Source organism: Ambystoma mexicanum, chromosome 3p (assembly GCF_040938575.1).
Source record: "Ambystoma mexicanum isolate Mex_15411 chromosome 3p, UKY_AmexF1_1, whole genome shotgun sequence".
In the NCBI taxonomy this organism is placed as follows: Eukaryota; Metazoa; Chordata; class Amphibia; order Caudata; family Ambystomatidae; genus Ambystoma; species Ambystoma mexicanum.
The window spans coordinates 787,728,390-787,744,618 of NC_090925.1; the positions used below are offsets into that span (position 1 = coordinate 787,728,390).

A 16,229-nucleotide genomic window follows, 5' to 3' on the forward strand; every position below is an offset into this window, starting at 1 on the left:
CCGACCCCCACTACACAAACCAAAGTGAGAGCCTTCTTAGGTCTCACTGGGTATTACCGAAATTTGATGGCAGACTAGCTGCCCCTCTGATTGCTCTCACTACTCCGAAGAAACTCAAGAAGGTCTCTTGATCTGAGGAGTGTGAGAAGGCCTTCGATGGCTTAAAAGACTCCCTGTGCCAGGCCTGTGTTCTAGGGGCCCCTGACTACAAACATGCTTTTATTGTGCAGACAGGTGCCTCTGACACTGGCATAGGTGCTGTACTATCACAGGTAGATGAGAAAGGCAAGGAATATCCGATTGGATTCATTTGTCGCCAGGTTAAGGACAGAGAGCTCAGGTGGTACATTGTAGAGAAAGAATGTTTCTCTGTCATGTGGGTCCTAAGGAAGATGAGGTCCTACCTCTATGGGACCCACTCCACTGTGCAAACTGACCATAAGCCTATAAAGTGGCTAATGAACATAAAGGGAGATAATCCAAAGTTGCTCACTTGGTCCATAAGCTTGGAAGGGTTTGACTTCACCATTGAGCACATGCCAGGTGTACAACATAGCAACCCTGATGGGTTCTCCAGAATGTTTAGTCTGCCTGAATATGACACTCATCCAGGGGTGGATTAATTCCCCCTGTCCTTGGTCTGGGAGAGGTGTGTTTTAGCAAAGATTTCCCTTAGTTGCAAATTTCCCTCCATTTATGGACCCTCCAAAACCTTTTGCTTTTGTTTGGCTTACCTAACCTGCCTTTATCTGCGCTCCTCTGGGCTTTTGCTCATCTGTTATGGGGAAACGGACACGTCCTTCAGGCTGTCATTACTGGGAAACTATGTTTCCCTTAGTCTTTGACTATGTTGCCATATGTGCCAAGTACCTCAAAGTACCCTGACTTGGGGTCCTTTTAGTTTATGGCCCTAGCCACCCTCTAAGGATTTTTTGGTGATTGTACAAGTGTGCAAAGGACAAACTGGTGGCAGCAGTTTACCTTTAACGTATTTTTACTTCTTTTTACTGAACCAAAACACATTTACTGCGTTTGGCTCAAGACTGTGGCCAGTGCCGAAAAAGGCTGTGCCCCGAAGTCTTTTGTTCTATCCTTTGGCCATTTTGTCCCTATGCCTTGCCCCAGGTCGAGTGACTCAGGGGAATTCCTTATTTGGGTTAGCAGCCTACTGCGAAAAACCACATCTTTCGCGGGCTGCTGCATGTCACTTGTGCTAGTGCCCAGGAAGTGGGTTGGGACTGTCTGGCCCCAATCCATACTACTGGTGCCAGTATGTCTGGTATGCCTGAATGACTTGAACCACCATGGGGCGTGATTGGCCCCCACCTGACATGAATGCAACAGAGCAGATCTTCCATTGGCTATCCCAGATTTGAGTGTGAAACGAATCTTGGATAAGACAAGGGGCTCTACATCCATTCCAGGTCAATCAACTGAAGTTCACACCAAACTAGAGAAGGAGCCAAGTATCCTGAAATCAAAGAGCAGGCCTGTGGAACCTCCGGAGACGTGCTGGAAGGTTTGGCACCCTGACCCCAATGTTGTCCCATCTGACCCCTGCTTTTGTAATCGATCACAGAAAGCCTGCAAGGGCACTTTGACCCTTTGGAGTAGTGGGACCAACTACTCTCGGCACCTCCTGCGTACCCTCGAAAAGAGCGTCTTTGGAGGTTTCCTGGGCCAACCAGTTAACTGACCAGCTTGAACCCGGGATATCGTATAGGAGCGCCGCTGTCCCAAGCTGACACTTGAGACTTTGGGAATCACCAACTTGTTTTCGTGGGCGCTCTCCTGCCAAAACTTGTTGTCCTAACTCCTCTGGGTCGTGATTTACGAGAGTACGCCATGCCGCAGGCATTTGCAGTTCCTGTGTAGCCCTGCTGTGGTGACAGCCATTGTAGGAGCCCTGCCTGCCTGCCCCCTTCTGTCCTGAGACGTGCTGCACTGGAACTGCCCTTTTTTCTTCACCAAGAGCTGAGAAAAGGCTACTGTCCTGCCACGGACAATCGTCCCGTCCCGCAGCGCTTAGAACCTGGAGCAACGTGTAACTGCAGCGGTTAAACCTACACACGACCTGGACTAGACTGGCAAAGTTTGACCCGGACTGTGTCAAGGGTAGGTGAGTACTTGCCTCATTTACTGGTTCCCCCTGGCACAAGCATTGTTCTTTACGCACGAGAATCCCTGAAAAAGATATTCACCTTTGCTGGGCTAGCCTGTGCTCCCTATCCGTTCCCGAAACTTAAAGGTTGCTCTAACTGCAAGGGTAAACCCTTCTCAAATAATAGGACATGACTCTTCATCACCTCAAGCCCATTCCTAAACCGCTACAGCTCCCTGAAGAGGGCTCGCTTTCGCTTTTACGCACAACAGCGCTTTGGTAACGCGCTGCTGGACTTTTAGGCACAGGCTCCCCACTTCGAAGGGCTGGACTGCATAAGTTAGGGTTCGACTATGAAGAACTGCCTAATGCGATATTTGTGTTAACTTACCTCTTCTGTTGCAGGTTGTGGTTTTGTTCCCTCTATTATCCGTACTAGGCGAGACGCATTTGTATATATGGTAAATAGTGTAAGGTGTGTGTGGTAAATGTGTATTATTACTGTGGTTTATTTGTGTTTAGTTATAAGGCCTCTAATAAATGTATTTTTGATATACACTTCTCTAAGAGTATTCTGTGGAGTTTTACTGTGTGCGCTCATTGTGGGCCTCTGATCACTCTCACCCCTCCTGAGACTTAGTCTTGACCACCTGCCAAGCTACCGTAGATTGGTCTGGTTTGTACAGAAGGTTCCCTTGTTCCACTAAACTAGGGTGCCATCCTAAACTTCTGCCCACCAGGTCAGAGTTTAGAAATCCATCTTAACAGTATGGTGTATAGTAGCGTAGTGAATTAGCGAGTGAATGCTGTGTGAATATGTTTGCTTGCATGTGTGCTGGGCTGGCAGTGCTGATTTAGGGTGGGGGCTAAGGGGAGGGGTGAGGGTAGCAGAGCTTATGTGGCTGTCATTTAAACAAATATTCTTACTTGGACATGGCATTTTGTACATGGTATCAATGGTAAATCAAACATGATAAGTGTTATTACGCGGCTAGACTGGCCTACTTTGATTCTGCCAGTCTAGCTTTATTTTCTTACAGTGGCATGGCATTTTTTACTGGTCATAAAAAGTAAGAAAACATGATAAGCATTAGTATGTGTCTATACTGCGCTACATTGAGGTAGCCAGTCTGGCTTTATTTTCTCACTATGGCATGGCATTTTTAACTGGGCATCAAGAGTAAAGCAAACATAAAAGTTATTATGTGACGAGGCTGGCCTACAGTATGGCATCCAGTAAGGACGGGTTTTCTTACTGTGACATGGCATTTTCTTCTGTGCATCAATGGTAAAGCAAACATGGTATGTGTTATTACGTGGCCATACTGGCCTACATTGGTGCACCCAGGCGGACATTTTCTTTATTGTGGCATGGCATTTTTACTTGCACATCCAACTGAAGTATGTTCTTACATGGGGATACTGACATATATTGACAGAGCCAGAATTGACAGGTTTTCTTCTAATATCATTAATGGCATTTTGCGCAGCCAGCATGAAAACGTTTTTATACTGGCATATATTGTGGGAAAACGTATCATGAAAATGCGTTTGGAAATTCTCCTGTGCACTATTGATGATTTGCATCTATAGTTTCTTTCACCCTACAACACTGCTTGCAAACTGTGTGGCTTTGTACCCAATTTTTCACAGAAAGGTTTGTTTAAAATACCCCGTGTGAACACATATATTTTAAAATATTCACGGGGACACCTCTCCACATCACCTCGAACCATCCTTTGTTGGTTCGGGTTCTTGTGCTAGGCACAGGCCCTCCCACATATTTATGGCAAACATGTACCCTTCTGCAATCAAAAAAAAATCACCAGCCGCCACAGTTTGTTACTGGATTTGATCAAACCACTCTATGTGGGAGGACATTCCAATCAACTATTTCTGTGACGTGTGGGAAAGCCTCTGCTCGTGTGCCCTTGTTCTGCTGGAATATGTTTGCCCTGCTTATCTAGGTTCTCTATTAAAGCAACACAAAGGGCCTCATTCCGAGTATGGCGTTAAGGGATAGCGGCCACCGGTAACGAGACCGGTGGCGGTGATCCCTTACCGCCATACTCCGAGTTCCCTTTGCGCCCTCGCCCTTAACGCCTGCTTTGAGCAGGTGTTAAAGTCGAGGGCGCAAAGGGGCCTCCAAGCCAATAACGGTGACCGTAATGAACGGTCACCGTTATTTGCATCTTCCCCATTCCCATTGAGCCCTATGGGGGCTCATTTGGGAATGGGGAAGAGCCTTGGTGAATGGGGAATTACCGCCCCGCCAACCTTGGAATGGGGCGGTAATTCCGCCATCCACCAAGGCGCTGCCGGTCCGTGTACGCCGTCAACCAAGGCGTTAATAGCGCCATTGGTTAGCGCCGTACTCGGAATGAGGCCCAAAGTGTACCTAGTAAACTTAACAAAGCACGTGACCTGATTGCGAGGCTGATGAGGATGAGACATGGCTAATCATGGTTCCTTTTCTTCCTTAGCAAAGTCGCCCTGTGAGCTGCAAAGAGAAGTAGGTAAGAAACCTGTGTCCTTTAAAGATTACCTGCACTATTTTTGCGCATGCGCTCTCCTCGGCATTGCATCTCTCTGGGGAGATGGGCGATGGTGAGTCTGCCCCACCCCCCTGCCTGACCACTCTTCACTGAAGGGGTGGGAAAATAAGGCAAATGGGATAGACCATTCACCAGTCCCTGCATTGGTTGAATGGTCAAGGGCCATGGAAAAGTTCTGGAAGAGGGCACCATTTTATGCAGACATTTTCAACCCGCCCTGATGTAGTTGTCACTGTACTTTGTAATAGGACAGGCATTTTGTGTGCAGGGTTGGGCATTTACAGGGCGGGTTTATATATGTTGTAGCTTTCTTTGTTGCTTCTGTGCTGGATGGCCGAGTGGAGACACCTGAGTGGCTAGCTAAAGTTACAAGCTAAAGGTTAGTTCCTTTTTTTTTCATTTATATGACCCGCCCAACCCTGAGGTATCTGGGCGCAGAACATTCAAAGTTTACAAACATAGAGAAGGGAATCCAGTTTACATTTACATTTTGGCTAATTATCAGTTATTTACAACAGTATTACTCTCTCTAGGGAAAGAGAAGTCAGCAATATACATAGTACAGTTAATAAACATAGTTACAGACAATATGGGGACAGTTATTTACAGGTTAGTTACAACAGTGATTAAGTTTACAGGTTTGGAAGGGCCATCATTATTCACAGGTCATACACAGCAGTCAGAGGACCGCAGCCAAACTTTTACTGCATTTTTGAAGGTTTGAAAGGATGGTATGGCTCTGATGGAGTCAGGCATCGAGTTCCAGAAGTGGTTTGCCACAACCGGGACGCTAGTTCCTCCAGTGTTTTTTTGTTTGTATCAGGGATCCTGGGGCTGTTGGTTTGCACCATTCTTATAGGGCGTTCTGAAGTGTGTCTGGTAAATCTCTCCACAAGGTATTGTGGAGCCATGTTGGCCAGACATTTGAAGGTAAGGTTTAGGGATTTTAACTTTATTCTGTCATGTATAGATAGCCAGTTAGTGGAGTGCCTGGTGTGAGAAATATGTTGGGTTTTCGGGATACCTAAGGCAGATCTCAAGGCATTGTTTTGGAGTGTTTGTAGCTTGTTGATGTTATATTTACTAGTACTGAGGTATAGAGTATTACACTAGTCCAGCTTTGATAACATGAGGGCACGTGCTTCAGGTTTCCGTGGAAAGAAACAGTTTGCATGCATAGATCAGTTTACAAGTATAGCTGGTGGCCGAGGCTGTGCCATTAACTTGCTTATTAAGGTTCAGAGATGAATCCAGATAAAAACCTAAGGTTTTTACCTCCTTTGAGACTTTAATGTTGATTCCATCAATAATGAAGGAATTGTACTGGTGGGAAAGTTTGTTTAGTTTGTTAGTTGACCCGATGAGTAAGAGCTCGGTCTTATCATCATTGAGGCAAAGACCGTGTGTGGCCATCCAGGTTTATATGATCAAATATATTTTGTTGATCAATGCAGTGTCTGTGTTATAATCTCCTTGGATGGAGATAAGAATCTGGGTGTCGTTAGCATAGTTAGTATATGAGACACCCAACATATCCAGAATATCGAACAAGGGCTGAGTAAATATGTTGTACATAGTTGGAGGGACACAGGATCCCTGAGGCACTCCACATGTAATGGGTACTGGATCCGCTGCAGAGATAGGGGAGAATACTCTCATGGAACGGTTATCTAGGAAGGAGTTAATCCACATTGTGGCCTCCTTTGATGTTAGATATGGTTTTGAAGAGAAGAGTTTTGGGGAGTTTTAGGGAACTATTAGGTCTGCATATGGTACAGTGAGATTTTTCCATAGAACAATTAGGCAGGGCAGGAGCAAGATTGTGTCTTGGCGGTAAAAGAATGTGTTAGGAAAACCTGTATATTGTTGAGGATATCAAAGAGGCGGGCGATGATAAGCCGCAGGAACATTAGGGGAAGGAGAGGTGGGCAGAGTCAGGAGTGCTTCAGGTATTATTGCACTCATATGGCTGTTCAGGCTTTAAAGACAGCAAGCCAGGTTACTGACAATCGTGAGTTTTAACCTGTCACATTTTGTATTTTTTAATTGTTTTATTTTATTTGTATAGCGCCTCACACCTAAGAGCTGTACATAGGACTAAACATGATACGGTAATAATGAAAATGCAAAACAAGGTCCGGAAAGTTTAATGAGAGGGAGGAAGGATGCCGAACTAGTCACTGGGGAGACGACACAAAGAGCATGTGAAAAAGCATGATAGATAGAACGAAGAGGGGCCAGCTGGTAGGCAGGAAGCCCAAGGAGGAGACTAAAACAATAGAACAGGTGTGAAAAGACGAAAGAAGAAACGAGAAGCAAGGGAGCTTCAAAGGTGAGAAAGCCACAGGCCTTGCCAATATTAAAGTGCTGGGAACAACAGGATCTAGGGTTACAAGCAATATGTGTTAAAGGAAAGAGAGGCGTTGAACGTGATGGCCAGGTTACGGGCAGAAGCAGGGATCGGAAGAGAGGTAGTAGGAAAGGAAATGGATAAGGGAGGAAGGGGTGTGGGAATCAAGGAGGCAGGAAAGAAAAGTACCCCTGTTTTAGACAGGATAAGATGGAGGTAGTGAGATGACATTCAGGCTTGGATAGAAAGCAGGCAGTTAGGACAGAGTGAATAGAATCAGAGAAGGAGGAAAAAGGCAAGATAATTTGCCTATCATCCACATAAAGATGATAGGGAAGACCAAAAGAAGCGATGATAGAGGCCAAAGGAGTAGAGTATAGGAAGAAGAGCAAAGGACCCAAGACAGTGCCTTGGGGTACTGTATGAGAGAGGGGAAGGACAGAAGAAGAGTTCCCAGCCCCAGTGACAGAAAAGGTACGGTTAGAGAGGTAAGAGCAGAACTAGTCAAGGACAGAATCACGAAAGGCGAACTGGCTGAGAGAGGAAAGAAGTATTGAGTGATAGACCATATTGCAGGCGGACGAAAGGTCAAGGAGAACTAGGAGGGAAGAGAGTTAAGAGTAGCAGCAGGATAACAGGTATTCAGAGACAGCCAGAATAGCAGTTTCAGTAGAGTGGTGGGTCGGAAGCCAGATTGATAGGAAGGCAGAGGTGAATTTAGGGAAACAAAGCCCAAAACCTCTCAGTAGATGATACATCCAAGTAGTTTAGAGAGAGCGGGTAGAAGTGAGATCTGGCGGAAATTAGAGGGGAGGGAAAGGTCAAGAGTAGGCTTCTTGAGAATAAGGAGGCTAGACGCATGCTTGAAAAGGGGCGGCACAGTGGAAGAACGGAGAAAGGAGTTAAAAAAGTGAGATGGGGAGGAGTGAAGAATAGACCAAAGAGATAACAGATGAAGAAGAGGATTGCTAGGAGCAGCAGTGGGGTGGGCTTTGCGTAAAAAAGATAGTTAACAGATTCAGATATTGGGGAGAAGGGGTGTGAAGAGACTCAGGAGAGGAGGGAGCAGGGAGAGGAATCGAAGATTAAGAAAGAATGGAGAGAGATTTTAGAAGAGAAATTGTTAGCAGATTCAGAGTCGGAGAGAGATGTAGGATTGGAGGGAGCAGGAGAATAGGGTGTCCAGTGAAAGGATTGATTACAAAAGGCTCGAATGCAAAAGGTGAGAGTCAATAGGGTCGAAAACCAAAGGTTCAATTTTTTTTTTAATTTATATATTTATTTTTAGGTTTCCATGTAGGTAAAAAAAAGTGATATATTAAAAATAAAAAAAAATTCCAACCTTTTGTTTTCGAGACTATTGACTCGAACCTTTTGTCATTCGACCCTTTTCAGTCCATCCTTTGACCTATAACCGGAGAATAGATTGTTAAAGTAACTTTGTTTAGCCGAAAGAAGCATAGAGCTATAGACAGAGTGAGGTGAAGACAGAAGATCAGAGTTTGCTTGGATTTATGCCACTGCTGCTCGGCCGTATGCACGGAGCGGTGGCTGGAGCGAAGGGTGGGGCTTATCCAAAGCTGAGAAAGTTTACAAGAAGGGACACAGGGAGAAGAAAGGTAGAGAAGATCTAGAGTGTATGCAAAGCTCAAAGAAAGGAGAGTAGATTAAAGAGGTCTTTTTCACTTTAGTGGTGCCTGTGGTTAGTGTTGCACCACCCAACGCACACAAACAGGCACAAACATCATGTTTATCAGGGCCTGCCAACATCAAACGTTCTTGATAGTACACTGCCCCACAGTGTTGAATGTTTTGGGTTTGAGCGCATTCTAACACGCGAAACAGTCTTCCGGGGAACCTGGTGTATTATTTTCTTAGCCACAGTGCTAGACTGAGTTTGGTTAAGGGCTAAAGTCCAAACATTTGGCAAAAACAGTTAGCACACAGAAATGAATACTATGGCAAATTTAAATATTGCAAAATTAGCATATGAGGATATAGCACATGTGAAATGATGAATGCAGAATGAATGTACACTAAAAAAATCACATTGAATTTAGCACATACTCTAATATACACACAAAAATCAGTTGTATGTGCACACGGATTGTAACACAGAAATGACTGTAGCCTATTACACGAATAGAGCAATGGAACCAGCCCATTCGGGTATTAATTTGCAACTCAAAATAAAGCTATGTGTTCACAAACTAACTAACTTTCTCCACTCACTGTTATATATCATTATTCACTTCAAATTGTGCAGTGTTAAAAAAAACTATCATTAACGCGTTTTTTCTTTTTTAACAGAGAAATTAAAGGAAGCCAACAGTAAGTTACAGTATTTGGAAACAGTGAAAATGGGTTTGTTTATAGCCATAGTTCCCCTTTATACTTGCAGTAAATACAATACATCTGTTTTGCTCTACCATTTTAATTAAAAATATATATACTCAATGGATTCTACTTTCCTGCCATTGCCAGAGTAAATCTTGTTGAGTCGAGTGGAAATGTGCTCTTATGAATGCTGTTTCGATTCAATATGTGCGCTGATGGAAGGGCTCTGCGTGAGCACTACATCTGTAGATTTATTTATTTATTTATTCAATTCTTCTAACGCGCCAAATGCCCATAGAGCTCAATATGGCAGGTGGAGGGTTATGGCTCTGCCCTTTGACGCTAAACGTATTGTGGTGCCCAGGACCTGCCCACTGGACACCCCATCAGACGTGGCGCATAGAGAAAAGAGCGAAGGGGCATGCCCTCTGTGTACCACCCTCTACCACTGATGGAGATCAAGCGGGCCAATAATGATCCCTTTCATCTACGGGGGTTAATTAGCAAAAGATAAATCTTCCACCTGGTGTCAGAGCCCTTCATTAAACTTCCCCATGTATGTCAGTGCCTAACTTCCACATGTATGGCAGGGCGTGCGCGCCCACCCCCCTCCCCCCCGCTAATCTGATGGAGCATGATACTGCCACTTCTCAAACCAGGCTGAGGGGTCGGCTCCTTTCCGTGCCAATCAATGATTTTCTTTTTTCCCAAAATCAAATGTTATTATCTTTTTGTCAATAATCAGAAAGACATTGAAACAGTGTACTTACTGTACAGCATGTAGCATGGTTCTTTTTCAAACCTCATATGCCTTCTCAAAATCAATGATTTTCACTGTGGTTTTTCTTCTTGCAGGAGAACTTTCCGCCAAAGTGGGTGAGTCTTTTTTTCAGTTTAAAATAGAATATCTTTTTTGTACCTGTTAAATTAGGGCATTTGTGTTCGCTGGCCACTAGAGCAGAGGTGGAGGGCCCTCTATGGCAATCTGGAAAGCCTCCAAGAGGTGGGTGCCTCGGAAAAGCTGTTGGGGTTTAGGCAGGCTCAGCCACATCACACGTCGGGGTCACCGATCATGCTGTCCTAAAACATCCTCATTTTCCTATGGGCCATTGCACTGCTGCTACCTTATATCAGAACCACCTAGTACAGTATTTCAGGAAAAATTGCACCATCCTCTCCAGAAGGGGATGGAGACCCACCATGCAACCTCGATGCGCATCTGTTTGCTTTGCCTCCAGGAAGTCCATGCAGGACGCCATGAGTGAAAGCAGAGATAACTAAACATCATCTCAATGGCCAAGCCATGTCAAAGAAGCTAGCTTGTACACCCAGCATTGCAAAGCAAGCATTTGCAATGCCAACAGTACAGGCTTTTGTGTAGGCATGGGAAAGGCTCTTGCCAGGCAAAGCCGTAGTGGCATTAACTGCCCATTGATGGTAGCAGGTGCAAAATGGTGTGAGTATCTGGGCTTATACTAGCAGTGCCTGGCAAAAGCTGAATACTTATATGCAAGCCAAAACTGTTGCCTTTGCCAATGCTTGTTTTTAACAGGACTTCAGTGAAGGACACGCAGAGTGCTTATAAATCGTGTGGCTGAAGGCAGACCCCGTAAGGCATTTATATTACACTAGTAGCAGATTTACAACTTCAATTAAGTCATTGGACATCATTATAAGTTTGCCGGTATCCCGCCGGTAATTCTGTCGCCTTATCTCTATCACCCCTTTCTTGGGCAAACTCATTGAGAAGCTGGTCATCCCCAAACCGACCCTCCATACCGAAATGGCCAGTTGACACAGTCAACCACTACATCCTCATAAACCGCCTCCGTGATACCCTAGGCATCATGGACAGGGCACTGGTATGGCTATCCTCCTTACTTTCTAACAGACCCTCCCAAGTGCAACTGGGTCCTTTTCTCCTCTCCACCACACACTCTACCTGTGGCGTCCGTCAGGGCTGCATTCTATCGCCATGGCTCTTCAATATCTACCTCGCCCCTCTGGCCTAGCTTATCTCTACATTCTCATCTCATTTCCAGTGTTATGCAGACAACACACAGCTCTCCTTCAAGCTGCCATCCTCTACCTCTTCCTCCTCCTAACTCATACATGACGGCCTGACTGCTATTCAGGCATGGTGTTCTGCCAATGATCTCTGCCTTAATGCCAGTAAGACAGAGATCCTATTCATTGGGACGCCTACTCCTTGTTTCGACCCCTCTGTCTGGCCTGAATCCTTGGGTCCCATCCCTTCAACCACCTGTGAGGCAAAAAACCTTGGGATCATCTTTGAATCCTCTCTCTCTCCACACATCCTGGACCTTGCCAAGAAATCAAACCTTGAGCTCCACCTTCTCAGGGGCATTCTACCTTTCCTCACCTTCCCCCAGAAGCTCAATGTCTCCAGAGCCCTGGTTCTCTCTAGGCTTGACAACTGCAACAGCCCCTTCCTCAATCTTCCTCTCTCCCCCTTTCCCCCCTCCAACTAATCCAGAATAGGACTGCAAGACTAACCTTGGCCTCAAGCCCAGGGACTGCATCTCTCCTGCCCTAAAAAATCTCCCAGTGACTTGCAAGCATCAAATCCAAGACCCTCTGCATCATCCACACGGCCTTCTGGGGCCTGGTGTTAGGACTTGATAGTTGTGTAGATGATGAAACCTCCGTCCCCAAGTACCACACAAGCAAAATAGCAATATTACTGCTCGTGCAATCTTTGAGGCCACAGGTGCAGAGTGCCGTCAGCCTGGAACCAGGAACGCCGGAAAGACCGCCCTGACCACTGTAAGGCAAGCAACCAGGTTAGACAATGGAAGCAATCCCAATCAGAGCAATACAATATCACTACAGAAGGCTTACCCAATACAGGTGACAGGGTACCCAGGATAAGGTGAATGGACAGGGGTCTGCAGTAGTCGACGGCGGTAGGCGACAGTTGTTACACAGGATGGCACTCTAGTTGGGTGGTAATAACACCTGATGCAAGAAAAAAAACATGAGCCAAAGGCAGAGCCAGGAGAGGCGAAAATCAGTCCGGTAAGCAATCCGAGGTCAGAGCACCAAGAGATAATGTCAATGCAGAGGAAAATCCAATAACAATTCCAATGGAAGGCCGAGGTCAAAAATCTGAGTAAGTCGCCAGAACAAATGCAGAAGTACCAAAGGAAGGCAAAGAGGAATCCGGGAAGCAGTCCGTGGTCGAGATAATCAAGAGCATGAAAATCCATGAGAACGCCAAACAGAACTAACGAAGTCAGCTGTGAAGCGCTAAAAGTGAGTCAGTACGTTCCTTTTGAATACGAAGGTGATCACATGATTCAGTCACGTGACGCATGCTCCACGTCCCACTGCTCCGACCAGGTCCCTTCCTGGTCACGTGGCGAATTGCGTGACGAGCCCAGTGGTGCTGGTGCCTTGGGCACCTGGTGGCAAGCCACCACGGCATTCGCCAATGTAGGAAAGGGGACTGCACCGGACGCATTAGACGCAGGTCCTTCCGAGAGTGCCAAGTGCCGTCGCCCACTCGCCGCCGCCAGACCTGCATAGGTAAGTGGGACCTAGTCTTTCTGGGAACCTGAAGTGTTTGTTGTTTCGCTAACGGGGCCGCTAACGGGGGCGTGACACCTGGGACCTCTGTACATCCAGCTTGCCCTCCCTAAATACCTCCCGGCTAAGAGCCCTTCGGTCCTCTGGTTTCAACTCTCTGCATGTAAAACGCTTCTCCAAACAGATTGTGGGAGGTAGATCCATTTCCTTGGCTGGCTCTTCCCATTGGAACAGCCTCCCTTCACCCCATCGACCTGAGCAGGATCTTCTAAAGTTCTGGAAACTTCTCAAGACTTTCCATTTCTCCTCTTCCTTCTCACTCCCCCTCCCTTGCTAACTCTCCCTCTGCCGCTACAACTGGGGACTGGTCCCTTCAGATTTAATACAGGGGCCAGACCGACCCCCACCAGTCCCCCCTAAATCCTTTCCAGCATCTGTCCTCTGGCTCCCTTTCCCGGAGGTCCCACTGCACTCCTCCCTCTCCCCCTTCGTCCCCTGGCTCTTGCAACCTTTGCCCGTCCAGCATTTCCCTGCCCCCTTCCCTGGGGGCTCCAATCTCCTGCACTTCTTCCCCTACCCCCGCCCCCTGCACTTATCACCTTCTCAAGCACTTGCACGGTAGGATTGTCACAAGGCCAATATAATCGTTTTTTGTTCTTTTTTGTTGTTATTCCCTTGTCCCTACCCACCTCCCCTTTCTCCTGTGGCACCTGGAATCACCTGTGTATAGACGCCATACAAATGTCTAACAAATAAAATAAAAACAATGGGCTGCTGAGTTGCCCAGATCAATTTCCACGTGGTATAATTGATTAAAAACTTTACCATTTTCATCTTGCTGTGCTGCATAAGTGGATTTGATGCCAAACCCGTACGAGATCAAGTATTTAGAAAGAAGATAGTATTGCAGATTTTGTGGCTCAAAAAGCGATGTAGTGTGTACCCGAAATGGTGATTTCTAAGAATTCTCTTTCTTTTTCTTTGAACAGAAACACTGGAAAAAGAACAAGGTAAGGCTACTGTATTTAATAAAGACAAGGCCCCATATCCCAGTGTACCTAAAGGGCATTATTACGAGTTTGGTGTTAATTAGACGGTAAATCCACTGAAGTACTGACAAACTTGGTTACTGTTACTGCCACTTGTTCCCGTGCATTTCCCACAGGATTAAAAGTAGTGGTAATTCCCCATTTTTGGAGTCCACATGACTTAATGGAGATTCTTTTGTGGATTTTCCGCTGGCAGAATTACTGTGTGGTAAATCTGCCGATTTTTGGCATTAAAGTGGCGGATTCACTAGCAGCTTATTACTGAAGGTAAATCCTCCACTTCACATCTAAAGTTATCATTCGGCGGTGTGGAAAAAATGGCACTAATTCCGTTACCACCAAAGAAAAGTGGCCATTTGGTGACTGCCTGTACCTTCTTGTCATCCATAACTACTCCTGAGGGTGTCAAAGTGAAACCCAAAAATTCTACTCTGGCGGCATGAAATTCACATCTTTCTAACTTTGCGAACACATGATACTCATGTAATCTGGCTAGAACTGCCTTGACAGGCTGTACATGTTGCTCCACAGACTCAGAGAAAATCAAAATGTCATCTATGTACACAATCAAAAACAAACCCAAATATTCTCGCAACACCTCCTGCATAAAATGTTGAAAAGCAGCAGGAGCGTTTCATAAACCAAAAGGCATCACCAAATATTCAAATAAACCAAACTTTGTTACGGAAAGCCGTCTTCCACTCGTCACCCTCCTTCACCCTGATGAGATGGTACGCCCCCCCTAAGTCCAACTTGGTATACATCTTGGCCATTTTTACCTGGTCTAACAATACTGAAATTAATGGCAATGGGAACCGGTTCTTGATGGTCACCACTTTTTTCCATCACCGCGGAACCTGTAATAAGGTCCTTACGATTCAAAGCAGTGGGGGGCGGTTTCAACCCAGAAGCAGGAAATACAGTAGTTGCTGCTGTTATTGCATAAATAGAAGCAACAAAGGAATGCATCGGAGAGGAAAGGGGTGCAGCATTTGGAAAGTGAATTTTCAGCATGGTAATTGCCTGATACAGAAATCAAGTGTAGCCGTATGACCTAGAGCCACTATTGGAGGTGGTTAATGCAGTGGTGTGTCCCAGGAGTAAATGTCCAAAGCAGAAGGCAGTGTTTGTTGCAACCAATGAATATGGATTGTTGTGGTAGTGGAATGAATTATGCAAATAGGGATTAGGACTAAATCACCTAGGTGACATGACGTGTATACTTTACTACACGAACAAGGAGTGTGTCAGGGTCTCGCAGCACCAGCCCCTCAATCCCCTGTGGCACTCAGCTCAGGCTGAGAGAAAACTGCAAGGCCGCAGGCAGCACTCTTGCCGGTCAGGTCTCCCTGACCACTTCAGCACCATCTACAAGGACTCTCTCCCTGCACTAGTATATGCAAAATCCCAGGACCTTTTGCCTGTGTGCAATCATTGCAGTGGGAGTCAGGCAGGCCCATGCTGTCCATCCGCCAGAAGCCACACAAACGGCGGAAACAGAAATATAGGCAAAGAAAGATAATGCAAACTGACCACCTGTTGGGGGGGGGCTTGTGAGCTTTAACATTTCTGTGGTCTGTCTTCAGTTCCGGGTCATGAATGCGTCCAGTGTTTTCCTCCCTGGGCCTACTTCTGGTTTTGTATTCATTACTTAAAGGAATGGTTCGCCCAAAAATTTTTATTTCAAAAATAGATAGGCAATATTTAAAAAAAAACGAATGGCATTTTTTTTTCAAGTCCCTATGTAAAATTTTGAGCAATTCAAGCTCAAAATTTGCAAAAGCAAGCACATGGGCGCATCCATTTTGTGAAATGGATGCCCGCCTGTGCTGGCTTTTGCTTTTGCGGCACTAATGAAGGAAAAGCCAGCCAGCTGTAGAAAACAAAAGCTACCACTGGGTGGCTTCTACTTCATTGGTGCCGGGACTCAGAGGACACGGACTGGAGACTACAGGCAGAAAAGCTGCAGCTCCATCTCGGTAAGTGCTATTTTTTTTTTTTTTAATATAAGCACTAGCTGTGGGTTTTTTCTAAGTTTTCCGGGCTGGAGGAGCCCGGAAAACTTAGAAATAAAACCACTGCTTTAAAAATGTTGTATTTATGTTTGCGGTCGCTTTTGAAGCGACCGCAAACATAAATACAACGTTATTGTGTTTGAAAACGCTGCGGTTTTTCTTTCTAAGTTTCTCAGGCTCCTCCGAGCCTGGGGCTCTAGGGCTCCCCGTGGGGAGCCCGAGAGCCCCAAATGGGAAAGCAGATTTAGGCAGAAACACTGCAGCATTTAGCAT

The 16,229-nt window shown here is 45.8% G+C and overlaps 1 protein-coding gene across 1 annotated transcript in view; it reads left to right on the plus strand.

Moving 5' to 3' along the window:
* LOC138580880 (butyrophilin subfamily 1 member A1-like) overlaps positions 1 to 16,229 on the plus strand; it is a 99,143-nt gene that overhangs the window by 47,885 nt on the left and 35,029 nt on the right. The window contains exons 4-7 of the mRNA XM_069651772.1: positions 4,585 to 4,617; positions 9,317 to 9,337; positions 10,199 to 10,219; positions 13,882 to 13,902. Of these exons, the coding sequence (XP_069507873.1) occupies positions 4,585 to 4,617; positions 9,317 to 9,337; positions 10,199 to 10,219; positions 13,882 to 13,902 (96 nt within the window). The remainder of the gene's footprint in view (positions 1 to 4,584; positions 4,618 to 9,316; positions 9,338 to 10,198; positions 10,220 to 13,881; positions 13,903 to 16,229) is intronic.